General features: G+C 39.8%; 1 protein-coding gene across 45 annotated transcripts in view; it reads left to right on the top strand.

Annotated features, from left to right (window-relative positions):
* Positions 1–16179, top strand: part of LOC139767191 (muscle calcium channel subunit alpha-1-like) — a 1449841-nt gene that overhangs the window by 889459 nt on the left and 544203 nt on the right. For all 45 annotated transcript variants that reach the window (XR_011717010.1, XM_071696301.1, XM_071696297.1 and 42 more), the window contains one exon: positions 7504–7633. Coding sequence is in view for 44 of the 45 variants with exons in the window: in XM_071696301.1 (XP_071552402.1) it covers positions 7504–7633 (130 nt within the window). In the remaining variant the exon portion in view is untranslated. The remainder of the gene's footprint in view (positions 1–7503; positions 7634–16179) is intronic.

Raw genomic sequence — 16179 nt, 5'->3', positions numbered from 1 at the left:
CATGGAAGGGGGTGTGGTATGGACAGGAATGAATCAAAATTATCAGAGAAGAAGGAAAGAAGGATGTGCAATTGTGCTATCACTGAAAGTATGGGAGGCTTGTACAGAGTGTGGATTGAGTAGATCAAGAATAGTGTAGGTGATAAGAAAGACTGGAAGTGTGAAGTATGCATGGGTATGTGTATATTTGCCTGTGAATATGAAGACTGTGTGAAGAAAGGATGAAATGAAGCATTTCTGGAGAAATTTGAATGACTGTAGATGGTTTTAAAATGGAGAGACAGTTGGTTGTCGTGGATGATATGAATGCAAAGGTGGAGTGTGATGAAGTTGGTGAGATACTTGGTAAATGTGGAGTGCCTGGAGAAATGGGAATGGAAGTTATTTTGTGAATGCCTGTGCTGAGAAGGGTTTAGTGCTTGCAAACACCTTTTTTCAGCATTAGATGATCCACAGATATGCATGGATGAGAAATGATGGAAGAGATGAACAAAAGTGTTTGATTGACTATGTGGCAGTGGATGAAAGGTTGAGAAAGGCTGTTTGATGCTAGAGTTATGAGAGGTTTTTTTTGCAGACTCTGACTATTTTGCAGTTCTTGTGGTGGTGAGGATCAGGGAAAAGTGAAGGTATGGTGCAAGGAAGAATGAAGAGGTAAGATTGTTGGCAAGTGAGAAGATGAATCAGAAAGTATGCACGGAGGAGTATGAAAGGAAGGAGACCGAAAGTTTAGTGTGAATGAGGTAGTTAAAGTGTTTAAAGAAAGACTGTTAAAGGTTGTAGAAACAGTAATTGGATACAAGGTTGTGAGATACAGGAAAGAGAAAGGGAAATGCATAGTGAGTATGAAAGGAAGGAGACCGAAAGTTTAGTGTGAATGAGGTAGTTAAAGTGTTTAAAGAAAGACTGTTAACGGTTGTAGAAACGGTAATTGGATACAAGGTTGTGAGATACAGGAAAGAGAAAGGGAAATGCATAGTGGATGGATTACTTAAGAAATGTTGTGAAAGAGAAGAAAAAGGCATATGCTAGATTGCTTGAAGGAAATGTACCAGTGGAAGTGCAGCAAAGGAGGAAGGGAGTATATTAGATGTGTAAACATATTGTTAAGAAGCTGATAGAAGAAAGTAAAGAAAGAGTGGATGAACATTTTGAAAGTAAGTTGAATAAAAGTTTAGGGAAAATAAGACAGTGTGCTTGAAGTAGGTGAAAAAGGAAAGAGTTGAATATAAGAGTTTGAGAAGTAAGGAAGGGAAGGTTGCTGAATCAAAATGAGGAAGTGAAAGGAAGAAGGAAAGAATATTTTGAAGAACTGATGCATGTGAGATGTGAGGCAGCTGTTGTTACACATGGTTATGGAGGATGGAAGGAAGAGGATAAAGTGCAAGGGTCTATAGCAAGAAGGGAGGTAAAAAAGGTAATAATGAGGCTGAAAGTAGGATAGACACCAGGAGTGGATGGAATTTCGACTGAAATATTGAAGATCACAGCTGTGGCCTGGAAGAATGATATTAAACCAGTGGCAGGGCCAGTGAATTTAGGCAATGTATTCATGTTACTAAAAATATCTCATTCAAGAAAATTTTCATCTATTAGTTATTGATTTAACAGACTTATTTAGCTATGATGATTCATGATGACCACCATTGTGCAGGTAAAACAGACTTTTCAACTCATTCCTGGGCAATAAGCTTCAGCTTACGAGACATTCACCAGCATGTCTCCATCTTCCTGAGGTTCAAAAAGTGTCTGAGCTTCAAAGTGTAAAAGAGGACTTAACTGTTTTTAGCCATGCTTTTTGGCCTAAATTATTACCTGTGGTATTTGCCAGGATGCTTAAAAGACCATTCTTTTCTTTCATCCTCTTAGGATGCTGAAGATGCTGGTATATATGGATGAGATTTTTTTATGGTCTTATTAAAAGATGAATACAAAGCTTATCAAGATATGGTACTCTTTTCCCCTAGGATATAGTTTTTTTTGGGGGGAGCCAGAGTTAGGAGGTGCTATAGCTCCAGTGGAACATGTCCTGGCATGAAATCAGCCTGCTTTTAGACACAGGTCCCTTCTTTTTCTGGGAGATTCTCTGTTTCAAAAAGTTCAACTCTTATCATTTAAAAGAATCAGTAAGCAAAGTTGCATCTGAAGCAAATTATCCTCTTCATAAACAGGTCCTTCTCAGCCTGCAGAAGTGACCATCTTGTTTGCTCTGAGTGTCAGTGGTACCTGGGAAATTTCAGGGTACTTTGTCTTGGGTCAGTTTTTATCTACTTCCTGTACATTACCAACCTGCAGACCCTCAGGTTTAGATGGGTGTCTGACATAGGAAGGGGTTGTTACATATAAGTTGATCACTTAGATTTAGGTTTTTCCCCTGTAAATAAGCTTAGAGAAACTTGTTACTTCATACTTATTCTTTGATTGACAGCCAGTTTCATGTGTAAAGAGCATCTGTTTTCATCATGGACAACATTACAGAGTCCAACCAGAGTACATGCCAATCTCTTTTCCTGGACATCATGGCAGAGATGTTCTTATTAGCATGCAGTGTCATTCTTTTGGTATCGTCCAAGTAGCTTTAAGGTATTTGCAACAAGTGGATGGATGATGTGGGTAGACCTCTTTGCCACCATATTCAGTGCTCTTCCTCCAATGGACAGTACATATCTCAATGCAGAAACTTTCAGTATTGTTTGGGACTAGCAGAACTGTCTCCACCTTTTCTCACAAATGAACTTATGTTCATAAGTTTCTCAGAGGCTGGGAATTTTTGGATTCAGTGACCCTGATAGCATCATTTTTGTGGAACAGCCTTGGTTCCTCCTCCTTTGCCTTTGGCCAGTTCCTGTCCTAATTCCACTCAACCATTCTCACAATTATTGTTCTCAGCAGGTTTGAGCACACTCCTGGGCATTGCATGTTTGAATTTTCTCTTCTCTTTATGAAAATGCTAATGAGAGAACAAAGTCCTCTTTGATGTGTCAGATCCTACACAGCCTGGCAGTATCAGTCAATTTTTGAGAGCCTTATGAATAGAGTTTGTAGAAGCAAATTGTTATCTCAGGGTATGTGTTTATGCCTCCTTGCTCTTTGTACCATGACCAGGGAAAGGATATAATCTACTTAGTAGACTGCAAATTTGCACTTCAGGAACTCATTTTAGTTGGATGTAGATTTTTTCCCATAGGCTCAAGTCACAGACATTAGACCTTATTGAAATTAGGCCTTAAATGAACAATAACTGAGGCTAAAAAGATAAGATAGTAAAGGAGAAAAAGAAAAATGATGTAAGTTTGTGAATATGTGGAAAACCTGCCTTTTAACCCCTAAACATCAGAGGTCACAATATGATGTTCACTGTAGTAGTTGCTGGGAGACTTCAAATAAATGATAATGTTAAAAGGTTTATCAATATTTTGAAATTTGAATGGCAACTAGGTTTTGCCTTGGGCACATCCTGTGTGTAGGCGGCACAGTTGGTGACTCGGTGATACTTCATTGTATGCAGATGGCTAACATACACATAATGATTACCTATTTGTACTGTACAGGCAGGGAGTTTTACACTTGTGGGGCCCCATCTCTTAAACAGCCTGTCATACAACCTCTTAGATTTATGTATATTTTGTCCATTGACAATGTCCTCATTCATTCTGTTCCCTTTATCTAACACTCTTGTACTGTAAAAGTATTTCTTTACATAGTTTTTAACAGATCGGTAGTGGTTGGTAGGCAGCCAGTGACCATGAAGGTATGTTATCAGGACTACCCACCTGGCTTTTAGGAGGGTTAGTGACAGTTGCGTAGTGAGCCAGCACTTAAGTGGTTGTCAAGTTGCACTCTTCTGACCCAGGTAGCTGTCTTTCCTTTCTGCTTCACTTACATGTGGACTACTGGTTTTCTGTCCACAAACATACAATCTCCTTGCTACACATAACACTTGACCACACTTAACTCACACAGCTCATTCCTCATAACTCTAAATTTTCCTTTGGTGAGCACTATGCACTAGCCCTGCCTTTTGGCAAAATGGTAAGAGCAGTAGAAAGTAGTAGTAGAAAGGAACATTTAGGCAGGAGCATTAGGGAGAAACATTAGTTAGAAGTTGTAGGCAGGAGCATTAGGAATAAGTAGTAGGCAGGAGCTCTAGTTAGTAGTAATCAGTAGTAACATTAGGTAGGAACCTCTGCAAACACTGAGCTAGAGTTGCCTTTTGCCAGTGGCCTGTTAAGAGTGAGGCTCTAAAGGCTAAGAAGTGGCACTGGAGTCCACTAGTTATGGAGACTTTATTGCCATGACCACCTCTTTGAGGGAGCTCCAGTTAGAACAGGCACCATAGATATAGATAGTTTATAACAAGTTTTGTACATTTCCTTGTCATTCCTTTTCAGTCATTATCTTTTGGCAGAGTTGCATGATCTGACCATTTTTGCAAACTTTATAAAGCTCTAACATCTCGTGCTGCTGCTGGATATTGAAGACCTCTTGACTAAGGTTGTCTTTTATGGAAATTGATGAGCCTTACATGGTTTTTGCACTTTTGCTTATGTTCCTAAATACATAAATTTTTCAGTTGAGGGCCGAGGGCCATCTGGATCTTTATTCATTTGGTAGGTTCGGTTTATGGATATACCAGTCATGCCATTATTTTTTAAGTGTTGTTATTTTTAGCACGGATGCTTTCTTCTTTTCCTGGAATGATTCTGGTGTTACCAGACTTGCCTTGCACAAGGTCACCTTTTGTGAGGCTGTATCATTAGGAATACAGTCTTGTCAATTGATTTCTCACGCCAAAGAAATCTATATTTCAATGCCACTGGAAGCAGTGCAGCCTTGGTTTGCAGGAACATTCAGAATGATCTTAGGTAGCACCAGGTTTCCTCCATAGAAATTGATCGTAGGATAAATAGATAAATAGATTTTGGGATTGTTATGATTCATAGGTGTTCTTATGTGATTGATCCTCCACATAGGGTGTTGAATGTTCAGTCTAAAAGCTTTATCTTCACCACACTTCTGAATTTCACTTATGATTTTGTTCTTTTTCTCTTCAAGTTGGGCTGTTACTAAGATCATGTAATTCCTTTCCTTGCATTTTTGTGAAAACTCAGTAATAGTGCTGAGCTCACCATCTAATTTTTTCATACAAGCCATAGAACATCATTTTCCATTAACAAAGATTTCTTGTGCATTTCTGAAGCATTTGTGCTAGATCATGAGGACAGTTAATAGGTCACATTCTTAGGGTGCATAGGTAGTGTAAAGTGATTTCATACTGAGGTATAGATATTTACCAAGCAATTTGCAGTTGTAAAGAGGAGATTGGAGAGAGAATGGGATGATTGTTACCATTAACTAAATTAAAAGAAACCTCATTGGCTGTGGGAACACCACACCTATGTAAAGTATCATTGGCTGTGGGAACACCACACCTATATAAAGTATCATTGGCTGTGGGAACTCAAAAGCTACCAAGGAGCAATATCCTGCTTTGTTGCTTATACTGAGATTTCTTTTTTCTTTTTTCATAATGCATTCCACAGTGTAATGATGTAAAACTTGGTACATTCTCACTGCACTTGGACCGCTTCATAAGGTGACAGATATTTGACACAGTTGTTTCAAAAACTAAGTGATATTGTGGAGACATATTTTCTGTTATGGTCAGTATCATATTGATGACATGATGTACTCAAAGTACTGCCATTATATTGGTCACTGTCAATTAATGCAGTCACCCTCAGAATATATGCAGGTTCAAGAGGATGAGTGCCAAGAATATTAGTGATAAGATGCTCACCAGTAAGGATATGGGAGCTACTAACATGACAACAGCTATTCTATGATTCGACCTTAATTGCCTATAACGACTGAGTTTTTTTTCTTGCTCATTCTGCTGGCTAACCATGAAGTGAGACTACTATAGCTATGCCATATTAGTTAAGTCTTACAGATAACTTGTCATGAACTAACATGCACATATAAAGGATGACTGTATTCAGCCACTTGCCTGACCCTGAAAACTGGCAGCATTGTATTTGCCATTTATGTTGAATGAAAGATCTAATACTCACATACTCACATAAAGCCAGTCACCCTCACCTAGAATGCTTTTTGGCTGCTATACTGCTCTTACTACAAAGAATGCTGATAATATGAGTTACACTTCCTTAATATTCTTGAAGATTTGGAGGCTCCTGACAGTTCATTCATAGATGAGGGTTCATTCATCCAGACTATCCAATGCACTAGAAACTTTAGACTCCTTCAGACACTTTCTAAAACTACCACTAGGACATAATGTAAAAACGTTCAGAGTAACTAGTTCCACTGAAATTGTGACCTATGCACAGTCCTACATTCATCCATCACCAATCGTGCTTCATAAGAGTAGGAAGCAGCCAAGAAATTTGCCCCTTTGAGTGGCTTGAACTAGTGATATATTCACCTTAATGTTCATGTGTTAATGAAATGGGATGAGTTGACTTGCACTATGAAGAGTTACCTCAAGTAGAGGTACAATACTGCCATCTAGTCTAGATTTAGGTACAGACATTTACTGAATGATATGCCTGATATATTTCCAAATAATGCTGTATTAAGCAAAATTCCATTAAGTGTACCACATTTCACTTTTCTAGAAAATACAGTTACATTAGGAAGCATTCTGAATTCAAAGTTTTTGCCACCACATTACACCAAAATCATCAACTTGCTTATATGACTGTTTTGTCCTGTAATTGTATTGTGTTTGATATATAGTAGTTGTAGTACAGTAATGATACTTAAAAACATTTAACCCATTTGGTGCTTTGAATGTCAGTATGCTGTGATGTAGCTAGGTGCTATGAATATCGATCTACATACTGTACGTTAGCCCCTTTCCGCTGGCCATAGAAGGCAACCCAAACAAAGGATGAGCCATTGGAGCTGTTCAGGGGCCTCTGTAACTCCCTAATGACTATGATGGGCAGTTCCATGCCTTCTCTAGGTGCTCACTGCATCTACGGCACCCATGGCCCCACATAGCACCTAGTCTATGTGGTGTGTGTATTTGTGTATATAGGTGTTTGTGTCTGTAAATGAAAATAAGTTTTAAGAAGAACTAACTACAATAGCTGTATTCACATGTTTGTTATGATTATGGAGTCACTCTTCTATCACTTTTGGGCTTATCACATAATTCTTATTCCAAAATGATTGTTGACAAGGTATGAGGAACATGTATACCTTGAGGTTACCTCTCAGGCTGAGAAGAGGACATACTGGCTTGTGCTAGCTCAAATCTGATATTTATTGGAAAATACATTAGTGTAGGCTACATACCATAGGTGAAAGTGTTTGGGAGTTATAAGTCCAACCACTTGATATTTAAGTATTGTATTAGTAAGTACACATATCTTTTCAGTACCCAGTTTTACTGCAAGAATATCATACATAGGCAATATAGAAACAGCTACTTATTTCATTGAAATTGTCATTTACCCCCTTTGATTTTGACAGGTTCCGTGTGTTTTGTCATAAGATCTGCAACCACAGTCTCTTCAGTAATGTCATCCTTGTCTGTATTCTCATCTCATCTGGTATGTTGGCAGCTGAGGATCCTCTTCGCTCTGACTCTCAGCGCAACACTGTGAGTTGCTCTTGTGACTTGCCTGATATATGTATGATCCTACTGAAAAGGAGTCAGTTCTTGAAACTCAGAACATGCATAATGTTTCCTGAGTCATTTCATACAAGATAAAGTAGTGATGAGAGCAGATTGTTTATTTTTTTAGTAATAGTGTAATCTGCTACTAATTCTATACTGAAAAAAATCTCTTAATAATTGTGTTGTTGGTATTGTATATTCTTTTTTTAAAAGATTTTAGGGGTTAGGGGGAAAAGAGTATGTTCCATATATACCTTGTATGTCATAGAAGATGATTAAAGGGGGCAGAAACAGGGTGCTAGAAACAGTCCCTTTCTTGTTTTTCCAGTTTCTGAAAGTTGGAACAAGAAGTAGCCAGGCAATGAGTGCTTATCCTCTATGAAGGCTTAGGCTGGGGTGCTGAATGTGTTTGTATGTAATCAAGATAAGTGAGAGATAGGTGGTATGTTGGAGGAGAGAAAACTTGATGTATTATCTCTGGGTGAAACAGAGCTTAAGAGGAAGGGAGAAGAATGGTTTGGAAATGTCTGAGGAGAAAAGTTAGGGGTTAGTGTGAGGGCAAGAGCTAAGGAAAGGGTAGCACTTCAGTTGTAAGAGTTGTGAGAATGTGTGAAAGAGTTAGGAAGTGATCCCAGACTGATATTTGTAAGAATAAGAGTGGAGTACAAGTGGGTCATTATTAGAGCCTTTGCACTTGGAAATGAGAGGACAAAAGAAGAGAGGTGACTGTTTTGGGAGGAGCGTGTCAGGAGTGAGTGTGTCAGCAATTTTGATGGTAGGGATTGGGTTTTAGTGATGGTTGTTTTGAATGTGAGATTGGGTGATTTAAATGTTAAGGGTGTAATTGGGGGACATGGGGTACCCAGTTCTGTGAATGAAAATGATGAACAGTATGTTGAATTGTGTGCTAGAAAGGGACTGATGATTGGGAATACCTGATTTAAAAAGAGGGACAAACATAAGTATAGGTATGTATGGATGATTAGGTAAAAATGGTAAGAATGGATAATTGGATTATTAACTAATTGATAGGTGTAGAAAAGAGATACTCTTTGATATGAATGTACCGAGAGGGGAAGCTGTTGGGGGTATCTGATCACTGCTTGGTGGAGATGATATTGAGGATCTGGAAAGGTTTTTAGAAAAGAGGAAATAGTATGGGAGGGAAGGTGCTGGTGAAAGTCAGAGAGCTTGGAAAATAAGCTTATATGAGGAGATAACATGAGGGATTGAGTGTAGATAGCAAAGGTTGATAAGAAATGAAGCTAGGGGAATGGGTGAGGAATGACAGGTATTTACGAAAGCAGTGCTGATATGAGCAAGAGAAGTATGTAGCCTACAGGAAGTGGAAGGTGGTTATGTGAGAAAGGGTAGGGAATGATGAGATGATGAAGCTCAGTTAATGGTGTAATGGAAGAAAGAGTTGTATGGGGATTACTTGCAGGGAAGGAGTGCAGGTGATTGATAGATGTACAAAAGAAAGTGGCAGGAGGTCAAGAGAAAGGTGCAGATGTTGAAAAAGAAGGCAAACTAGAGTTAGAGCATCAGCAAACTTCGGAGAGAATAAAAAAATGTTATGAAAGGAGGTTTATGGTGTGAGAAAAACAAGAGAAGAACTGGGAACATCATTGAAGAGGCAAATGGGGAAGTGGTAACAAGCAGGGAGGAGATGGAGGTATTCTTTAAAGGATTATTGAATATGTTTAGTGATAGGATGGTAGCTGAGGATTGTTTGGGTTGGGAAGGTATGCACAGTGAGAGAGTCTTAGCAAGTGGATTGGTGAAAAGAGAGGTGTTGAAAGCCATGCATAAAATGAAGTGGGAAGGCTGTTGTAGTGGCTGGGACTGCAGTTGAATTTCTCAAGAAAAGAAGTGATTGTGTTATTGATTGGTTAGTTAAGATTGTTAATGCATGTGTGGTCGTCTCATGACAAGGTGACTGAGGATTGGCATATGCTTGTATGTTGCTGTTGTATAAGCATGGGGACAAAGGTAAATGTTTAGATTACGGGAATATAAGTTTGTTGAATTTACCCGGAAAATTGCGTGGGAGAGTGGTATGCACTGACTTTTAGATTCAGTGAAAACAATGTTGTATAAGGATAGAAGAATGTGTGCATCATGTGTTTGCTTTGAAGAGTGTGTGTGAGAAGTAGTGAGAGAAACAGAGGGATCTGTGTATGGCATTCATGGGTTTAGAGAGAGCAAAGCATATGGTTTCGTAAATGGCTTTCATGGATCTGGAGAAATCAAATCAAAGGAAGTTTTGTACAGTATTCATGGATCTGGAGAAAGCGTATGATTAGGTTGATGAGATCCTCTATAGAAGGTATTATGAATGTTTGGTTTGAGAGGAAAGCTGGTAGAAGTTTTTATTGAGGGTAAGATGTGTATGTGAGTAGGAAGAGAGAAGGGTAAGTGGTTCCAGGTGAAGGTGGGTCTGTGGCAGGGATGTGTGGTGTCACTGTGGCTGTTTGATTTGTTTATGGATGGGATAGTTTAGAGGTAAATGCAAGGATCTTGGTGAGAGGAGCAGCTCTACATATATATATATATGTATATATATATATATATATATATATATATATATATATATATATATATATATATATAATATATATATATTCTTTCTTTTAAACTATTCGCCATTTCCCGCGTTAGCGAGGTAGCGTTAAGAACAGAGGACTGGGCCTTTTTTGGAATATCCTCACCTGGCCCCCTCTGTTCCTTCTTTTGGAAAATTTAAAAAAAAACGAGAGGGGAGGATTTCCAGCCCCCCGCTCCCTCCCCTTTTAGTCGCCTTCTACGACACGCAGGGAGTACGTGGGAAGTATTGTTAATCCCCTATCCCCAGGGATAATATATATATATATATATATATATATATATATATATATATATATATATATATATATATATATATATATATATCTTTCTTTTTTCTTTCATACTATTCGCCATTTCCCGCATTAGCGAGGTAGCGTTAAGAACAGAGGACTGGGCCTTTTAGGGAATATCCTCACCAGGCCCCCTTCTCTGTTCCTTCTTTTGGAAAATAAAAAAGAAAAAAAAATTGAGAGGGGAGGATTTCCAGCCCCCCGCTCCCTATATATATATATATATATATATATATATATATATATATATATATATATATATAAAAATACATATATATATATATATATATATATATATATATATATATATATATATATATATATGTATTTTTTTTTTTTTTTTTTTTTTTTTTTTTTTTTTTTTTTTATACTTTGTGTGATCCAATTCACTCTATTCCTTGCCCGCCTTTCACCCTCCTGCATGTTCAGGCCCCGATCACTCAAAATCTTTTTCACTCCATCTTTCCATCTCCAATTTGGTCTCCCACTTCTCCTCGTTCCCTCCACCTCCGACACATATATCCTCTTGGTCAATCTTTCCTCACTCATTCTCTCCATTTGCCCAAACCATTTCAAAACACCCTCTTCTGCTGTCTCAACCACGCTCTTTTTATTTCCACACGTCTCTCTTACCCTTACATTACTTACTCGATCAAACCACTTCACACCACATATTGCCCTCAAACATCTCATTTCTAGCACATCCACCCTCCTGCACACAACTCTATCCATAGCCCACGCCTCGCAACCATACAACATTGTTGGAGCCACTATTCCATCAAACATAGCCATTTTTGCTTTCCGAGATAATGTTCTTCCACACATTCTTCAAGGCTACCAGGATTTTCGCCCCCTCCCCCACCCTATGATTCACTTCCGCTTCCATGGTTCCATCCGCTGCCAGATCCACTCCCAGATATCTAAAACACTTTACTTCCTCCAGTTTTTCTCCATTCAAACTTACCTCCCAACTGACTTGACCCTCAACCCTACTCTACCTAATAACCTTGCTCTTATTCACATTTACTCTTAACTTTCTTCTTTCACACACTTTACCAAACTCAGTCACCAGCTCTTGCAGTTTCTCACATGAATCAGCCACCAGCACTGTATCATCAGTGAACAACAACTGACTCACTTCCCAAGCTCTCTCATCCCCAACAGATTGCATACTTGCCCCTCTTTCCAAAACTCTTGCATTCACCTCCCTAACAACCCCATCCATAAACAAATTAAACAACCATGGAGACATCACACACCCCTGCCGCAAACCTACATTCACTGAGAACCAATCACTTTCCTCTCTTCCTACACGTACACATGCCTTACATCCTCGATAAAAACTTTTCACTGCTTCTAACAACTTGCCTCCCACACCATATATTCTTAATACCTTCCACAGAGCATCTCTATTAACTCTATCATATGCCTTCTCCAAATCCATAAATGCTACATACAAATCCATTATATATATATAGAGTGGCAGATATAGGGTGTTTTGGTCGAGGTGGTGTGCAAAGTGAGAGGGTTAGGGAAAATGATTTGGTAAACAGAGAAGAGGTAGTAAAAGCTTTGCGGAAGATGAAAGCTGGCAAGGCAGCTGGTTTGGATGGCATTGCAGTGGAATTTATTAAAAAAGGGGGTGACTATATTGTTGACTGGTTGGTAAGGCTATTTAATGTATGTATGACTCACGGTGAGGTGCCTGAGGATTGGCAGAATGCGTCCATAGTGCCATTGTACAAAGGCAAAGGGGATAAGAGTGAGTGCTCAAATTACAGAGGTATAAGTTTGTTGAGTATTCCTGGGAAATTATATGGGAGGGTATTGATTGAGAGGGTGAAGGCATGTACAGAGCATCAGATTGGGGAAGAGCAGTGTGGTTTCAGAAGTGGTAGATGATGTGTTTATCAGGTGTTTGCTTTGAGGAATGTATGTGAGAAATACTTAGAAAAGCAAATGGATATGTATGTAGCATTTATGGATCTTGAGAAGGCATATGATAGAGTTGATAGAGATGCTCTGTGGAAGGTACTAAGAATATATGGTGTGGGAGGCAAGTTGTTAGAAGCAGTGAAAAGTTTTTATCGAGGACGTAAGGCATGTGTACATGTAGGAAGAGAGGAAAGTGATTGGTTCTCAGTGAATGTAGGTTTGTGGCAGGGGTGTGTGATGTCTCCATGGTTGTTTAATTTGTTTATGGATGGGGTTGTTAGGGAGGCGAATGCAAGAGTTTTGGAAAGAGGGGCAAGTATGAAGTCTGCTGGGGATGAGAGAGCTTCGGTAGTGAGTCAGTTGTTGTTCGCTGATGACACAGCGCTGGTGGCTGATTCATGTGAGAAACTGCAGAAGCTGGTAACTGAGTTTGGTAAAGTGTGTGAAAGAAGAAAGTTAAGAGTATATGTGAATAAGAGCAAGGTTATTAGGTACAGTAGGGTTGAGGGTCAAGTCAATTGGGAGGTAAGTTTGAATGGAGAAAAACTGGAGGAAGTAAAGTGTTTTAGATATCTGGGAGTGTATCTGGCAGCGGATGGAACCATGGAAGCGGAAGTGAATCATAGGGTGGGGTAGGGGTCAAAAATCCTGGGAACCTTGAAGAATGTGTGGAAGTCAAGAACATTATCTCGGAAAGCAAAAATGGGTATGTTTGAAGGAATAGTGGTTCCAACAATGTTGTATTGTTGCGAGGCATGGGCTATGGATAGAGTTGTGTGCAGGAGGATGGATGTGCTGGAAATGAGATGTTTGAGGACAATATGTGGTGTGAGGTGGTTTGATCGAGTAAGTAATGTAAGGGTAAGAGAGATGTGTGGAAATAAGAAATGTGTGGTTGAGAGAGCAGAAGAGGGTGTTTTGAAATGGTTTGGGCACATGGAGAGAATGAGTGAGGAAAGATTGACCAAGAGGATATATGTGTCGGAGGTGGAGGGAACGAGGAGAAGTGGGAGACCAAATTGGAGATGGAAAGATGGAGTGAAAAAGATTTTGAGTGATTGGGGCCTGAACATGCAGGAGGGTGAAAGGCGGGCAAGGAACAGAGTGAATTGGATCGATGTGGTATACCGGGGTCGACGTGCTGTCAATGGATTGAATCAGGGCATGTGAAGCATCTGGGGTAAACCATGGAAAGTTGTGTGGGGCCTGGATGTGGAAAGGGAGCTGTTATTTCGGGCATTATTACATGACAGCTAGAGACTGAGTGTGAACGAATGGGGCCTTTGTTGTCTTTTCCTAGTGCTACCTCGCACTCATGAGGGGGGAGGGGGATGTTATTCCATGTGTGGCGAGGTGGCGATGGGAATGAATAAAGGCAGTGTGAATTGTGTGCATGTGTATATATGTATGTGTCTGTGTGTGTATATATATATGTGTACATTGAGATGTGTGGGTATGTATATTTGCGTGTGTGGACGTGTATGTATATACATGTGTATGGGGGTGGGTTGGGCCATTTCTTTCATCTGTTTCCTTGTGCTGCCTCGCAAACGCGGGAGACAGCGACAAAGCAAAATATAAATAAATAGATATTTTATATATTTATATATATATATATATATATATATATATATATATATATTTTTTTTTTTTTTTTCTCTGTCGCTGTCTCCCGCGTTTGCGAGGTAGCGCAAGGAAACAGACGAAAAAAATGGCCCAACCCACCCCCATACACATGTATATACATACGTCCACACACGCAAATATACATACCTACACAGCTTTCCATGGTTTACCCCATACGCTTCACATGCCCTGATTCAATCCACTGACAGCACGTTAACCCCGGTATACCACATCGATCCAATTCACTCTATTCCTTGCCCTCCTTTCACCCTCCTGCATGTTCAGGCCTCGATCACACAAAATTTTTTTCAGTCCATCTTTCCACCTCCAATTTGGTCTCCCACTTCTCCTCGTTCCCTCCACCTCCGACACATATATCCTCTTGGTCAATCTTTCCTCACTCATTCTCTCCATGTGCCCAAACCATTTCAAAACACCCTCTTCTGCTCTCTCAACCACGCTCTTTTTATTTCCACACATCTCTCTTACCCTTACGTTACTTACTCGATCAAACCACCTCACACCACACATTGTCCTCAAACATCTCATTTCCAGCACATCCATCCTCCTGCGCACAACTCTATCCATGGCCCATGCCTCGCAACCATACAACATTGTTGGAACCACTATTCCTTCAAACATACCCATTTTTGCTTTCCGAGATAATGTTCTCGACTTCCACACATTCTTCAAGGCTCCCAGGATTTTTGCCCCCTCCCCCACCCTATGATCCACTTCCGCTTCCATGGTTCCATCTGCTGCCAGATCCACTCCCAGATATCTAAAACACTTTACTTCCTCCAGTTTTTCTCCATTCAAACTTACCTCCCAATTGACTTGACCCTCAACCCTACTGTACCTAATTACCTTGCTCTTATTCACATTTACTCTTAACTTTCTTCTTTCACACACTTTACCAAACTCAGTCACCAGCTTCTGCAGTTTCTCACATGAATCAGCCATATATATATATATATATATATATATATGTATATATATATATACAACTACCTCATGGAACCATGGAAGCGGAAGTGAATCATAGGTTGGGAAAGTTTTGGGAGCGTTGAAGAATGTGTGGAAATCGAGAACGTTATCTTGGAAAGCAAAAATGGGTATGTTTGAAGGAATGGTGGTTCCAACAGTGTTCTATGGTTGCAAGGCGTGTGCTATAGATAGATTTGTGTGGAGGAGGGTGGATGTACTGGAAACGAGATGTTTGAGGACAGTATGTGGTGTAAGGTGGTTTGATCGAGTAAGTAATGAAAGGGTAAGGAAGATGTGTGGTAATAGAAAGAGTGTGGTTGAGAGAGCAGAAGAGGGTGTTTTGAAATGGTTTGGTCACATGGAGAGAATGAGTGAGGAAAGATTGACCAAGAGGATATATGTGTCAGAGGTGGAGGAAACGAGGAGAAGTAGGAGACCAAATTGGAGGTGGAAGGATGGAGTGAAAAAGATTTTGAGTGATTTCTGAGTGATTGGGGTCTGAACATACAGGAGGGTGAAAGGAGTGCAAGGAATAGAGTCAATTGGAACGATGTGGTATACCAGGGTCAACGTGCTGTCAATGGATTGAACCAGGGCATGTGAAGCGTCTAGGGTAAACCATGGAAAGTTTTGTGGGGCCTGGATATGGAAAGGGAGCTGTGGTTTCGGTGCATTATGCATGACAGCTAGAGACTGAGTATGAACAAAAGTGGCCTTTGTTGTCTTTTCCTAGCGCTACCTCGTGCACATGTGAGGGAGGGGGTTTTCATTTTCATGTGTGGCGGGGTGTCAAGCGGAATGAATAAGGGCAGACAGTATGAATTATGTACAAGTGTATATAGGTATGTCTGTGTGTGTATATATATGTATATGTTGAGATGTATAGACATGTATATGTGCTGTGTGTGGACATGTGTGTATATACATGTGTATTTGGTGGGTTGAGCCATTCTTTCGTCTGTTTCCTTGCACTACCTCGCTAACACGGGAGACAGCGACAAAGTATGATAAAATAATATTTATTTGCTTTGTCGCTGTCTCCCTCATTAGCGAGGTAGCACAAGGAAACAGACGAAAGAATGG

Source organism: Panulirus ornatus, chromosome 59 (genome assembly GCF_036320965.1).
Source record: "Panulirus ornatus isolate Po-2019 chromosome 59, ASM3632096v1, whole genome shotgun sequence".
Classification (NCBI taxonomy): domain Eukaryota; kingdom Metazoa; phylum Arthropoda; class Malacostraca; order Decapoda; family Palinuridae; genus Panulirus; species Panulirus ornatus.
The sequence above is the reverse complement of the archived record's forward strand: the minus strand, read 5'-3'. Positions and strand labels throughout refer to the sequence as shown.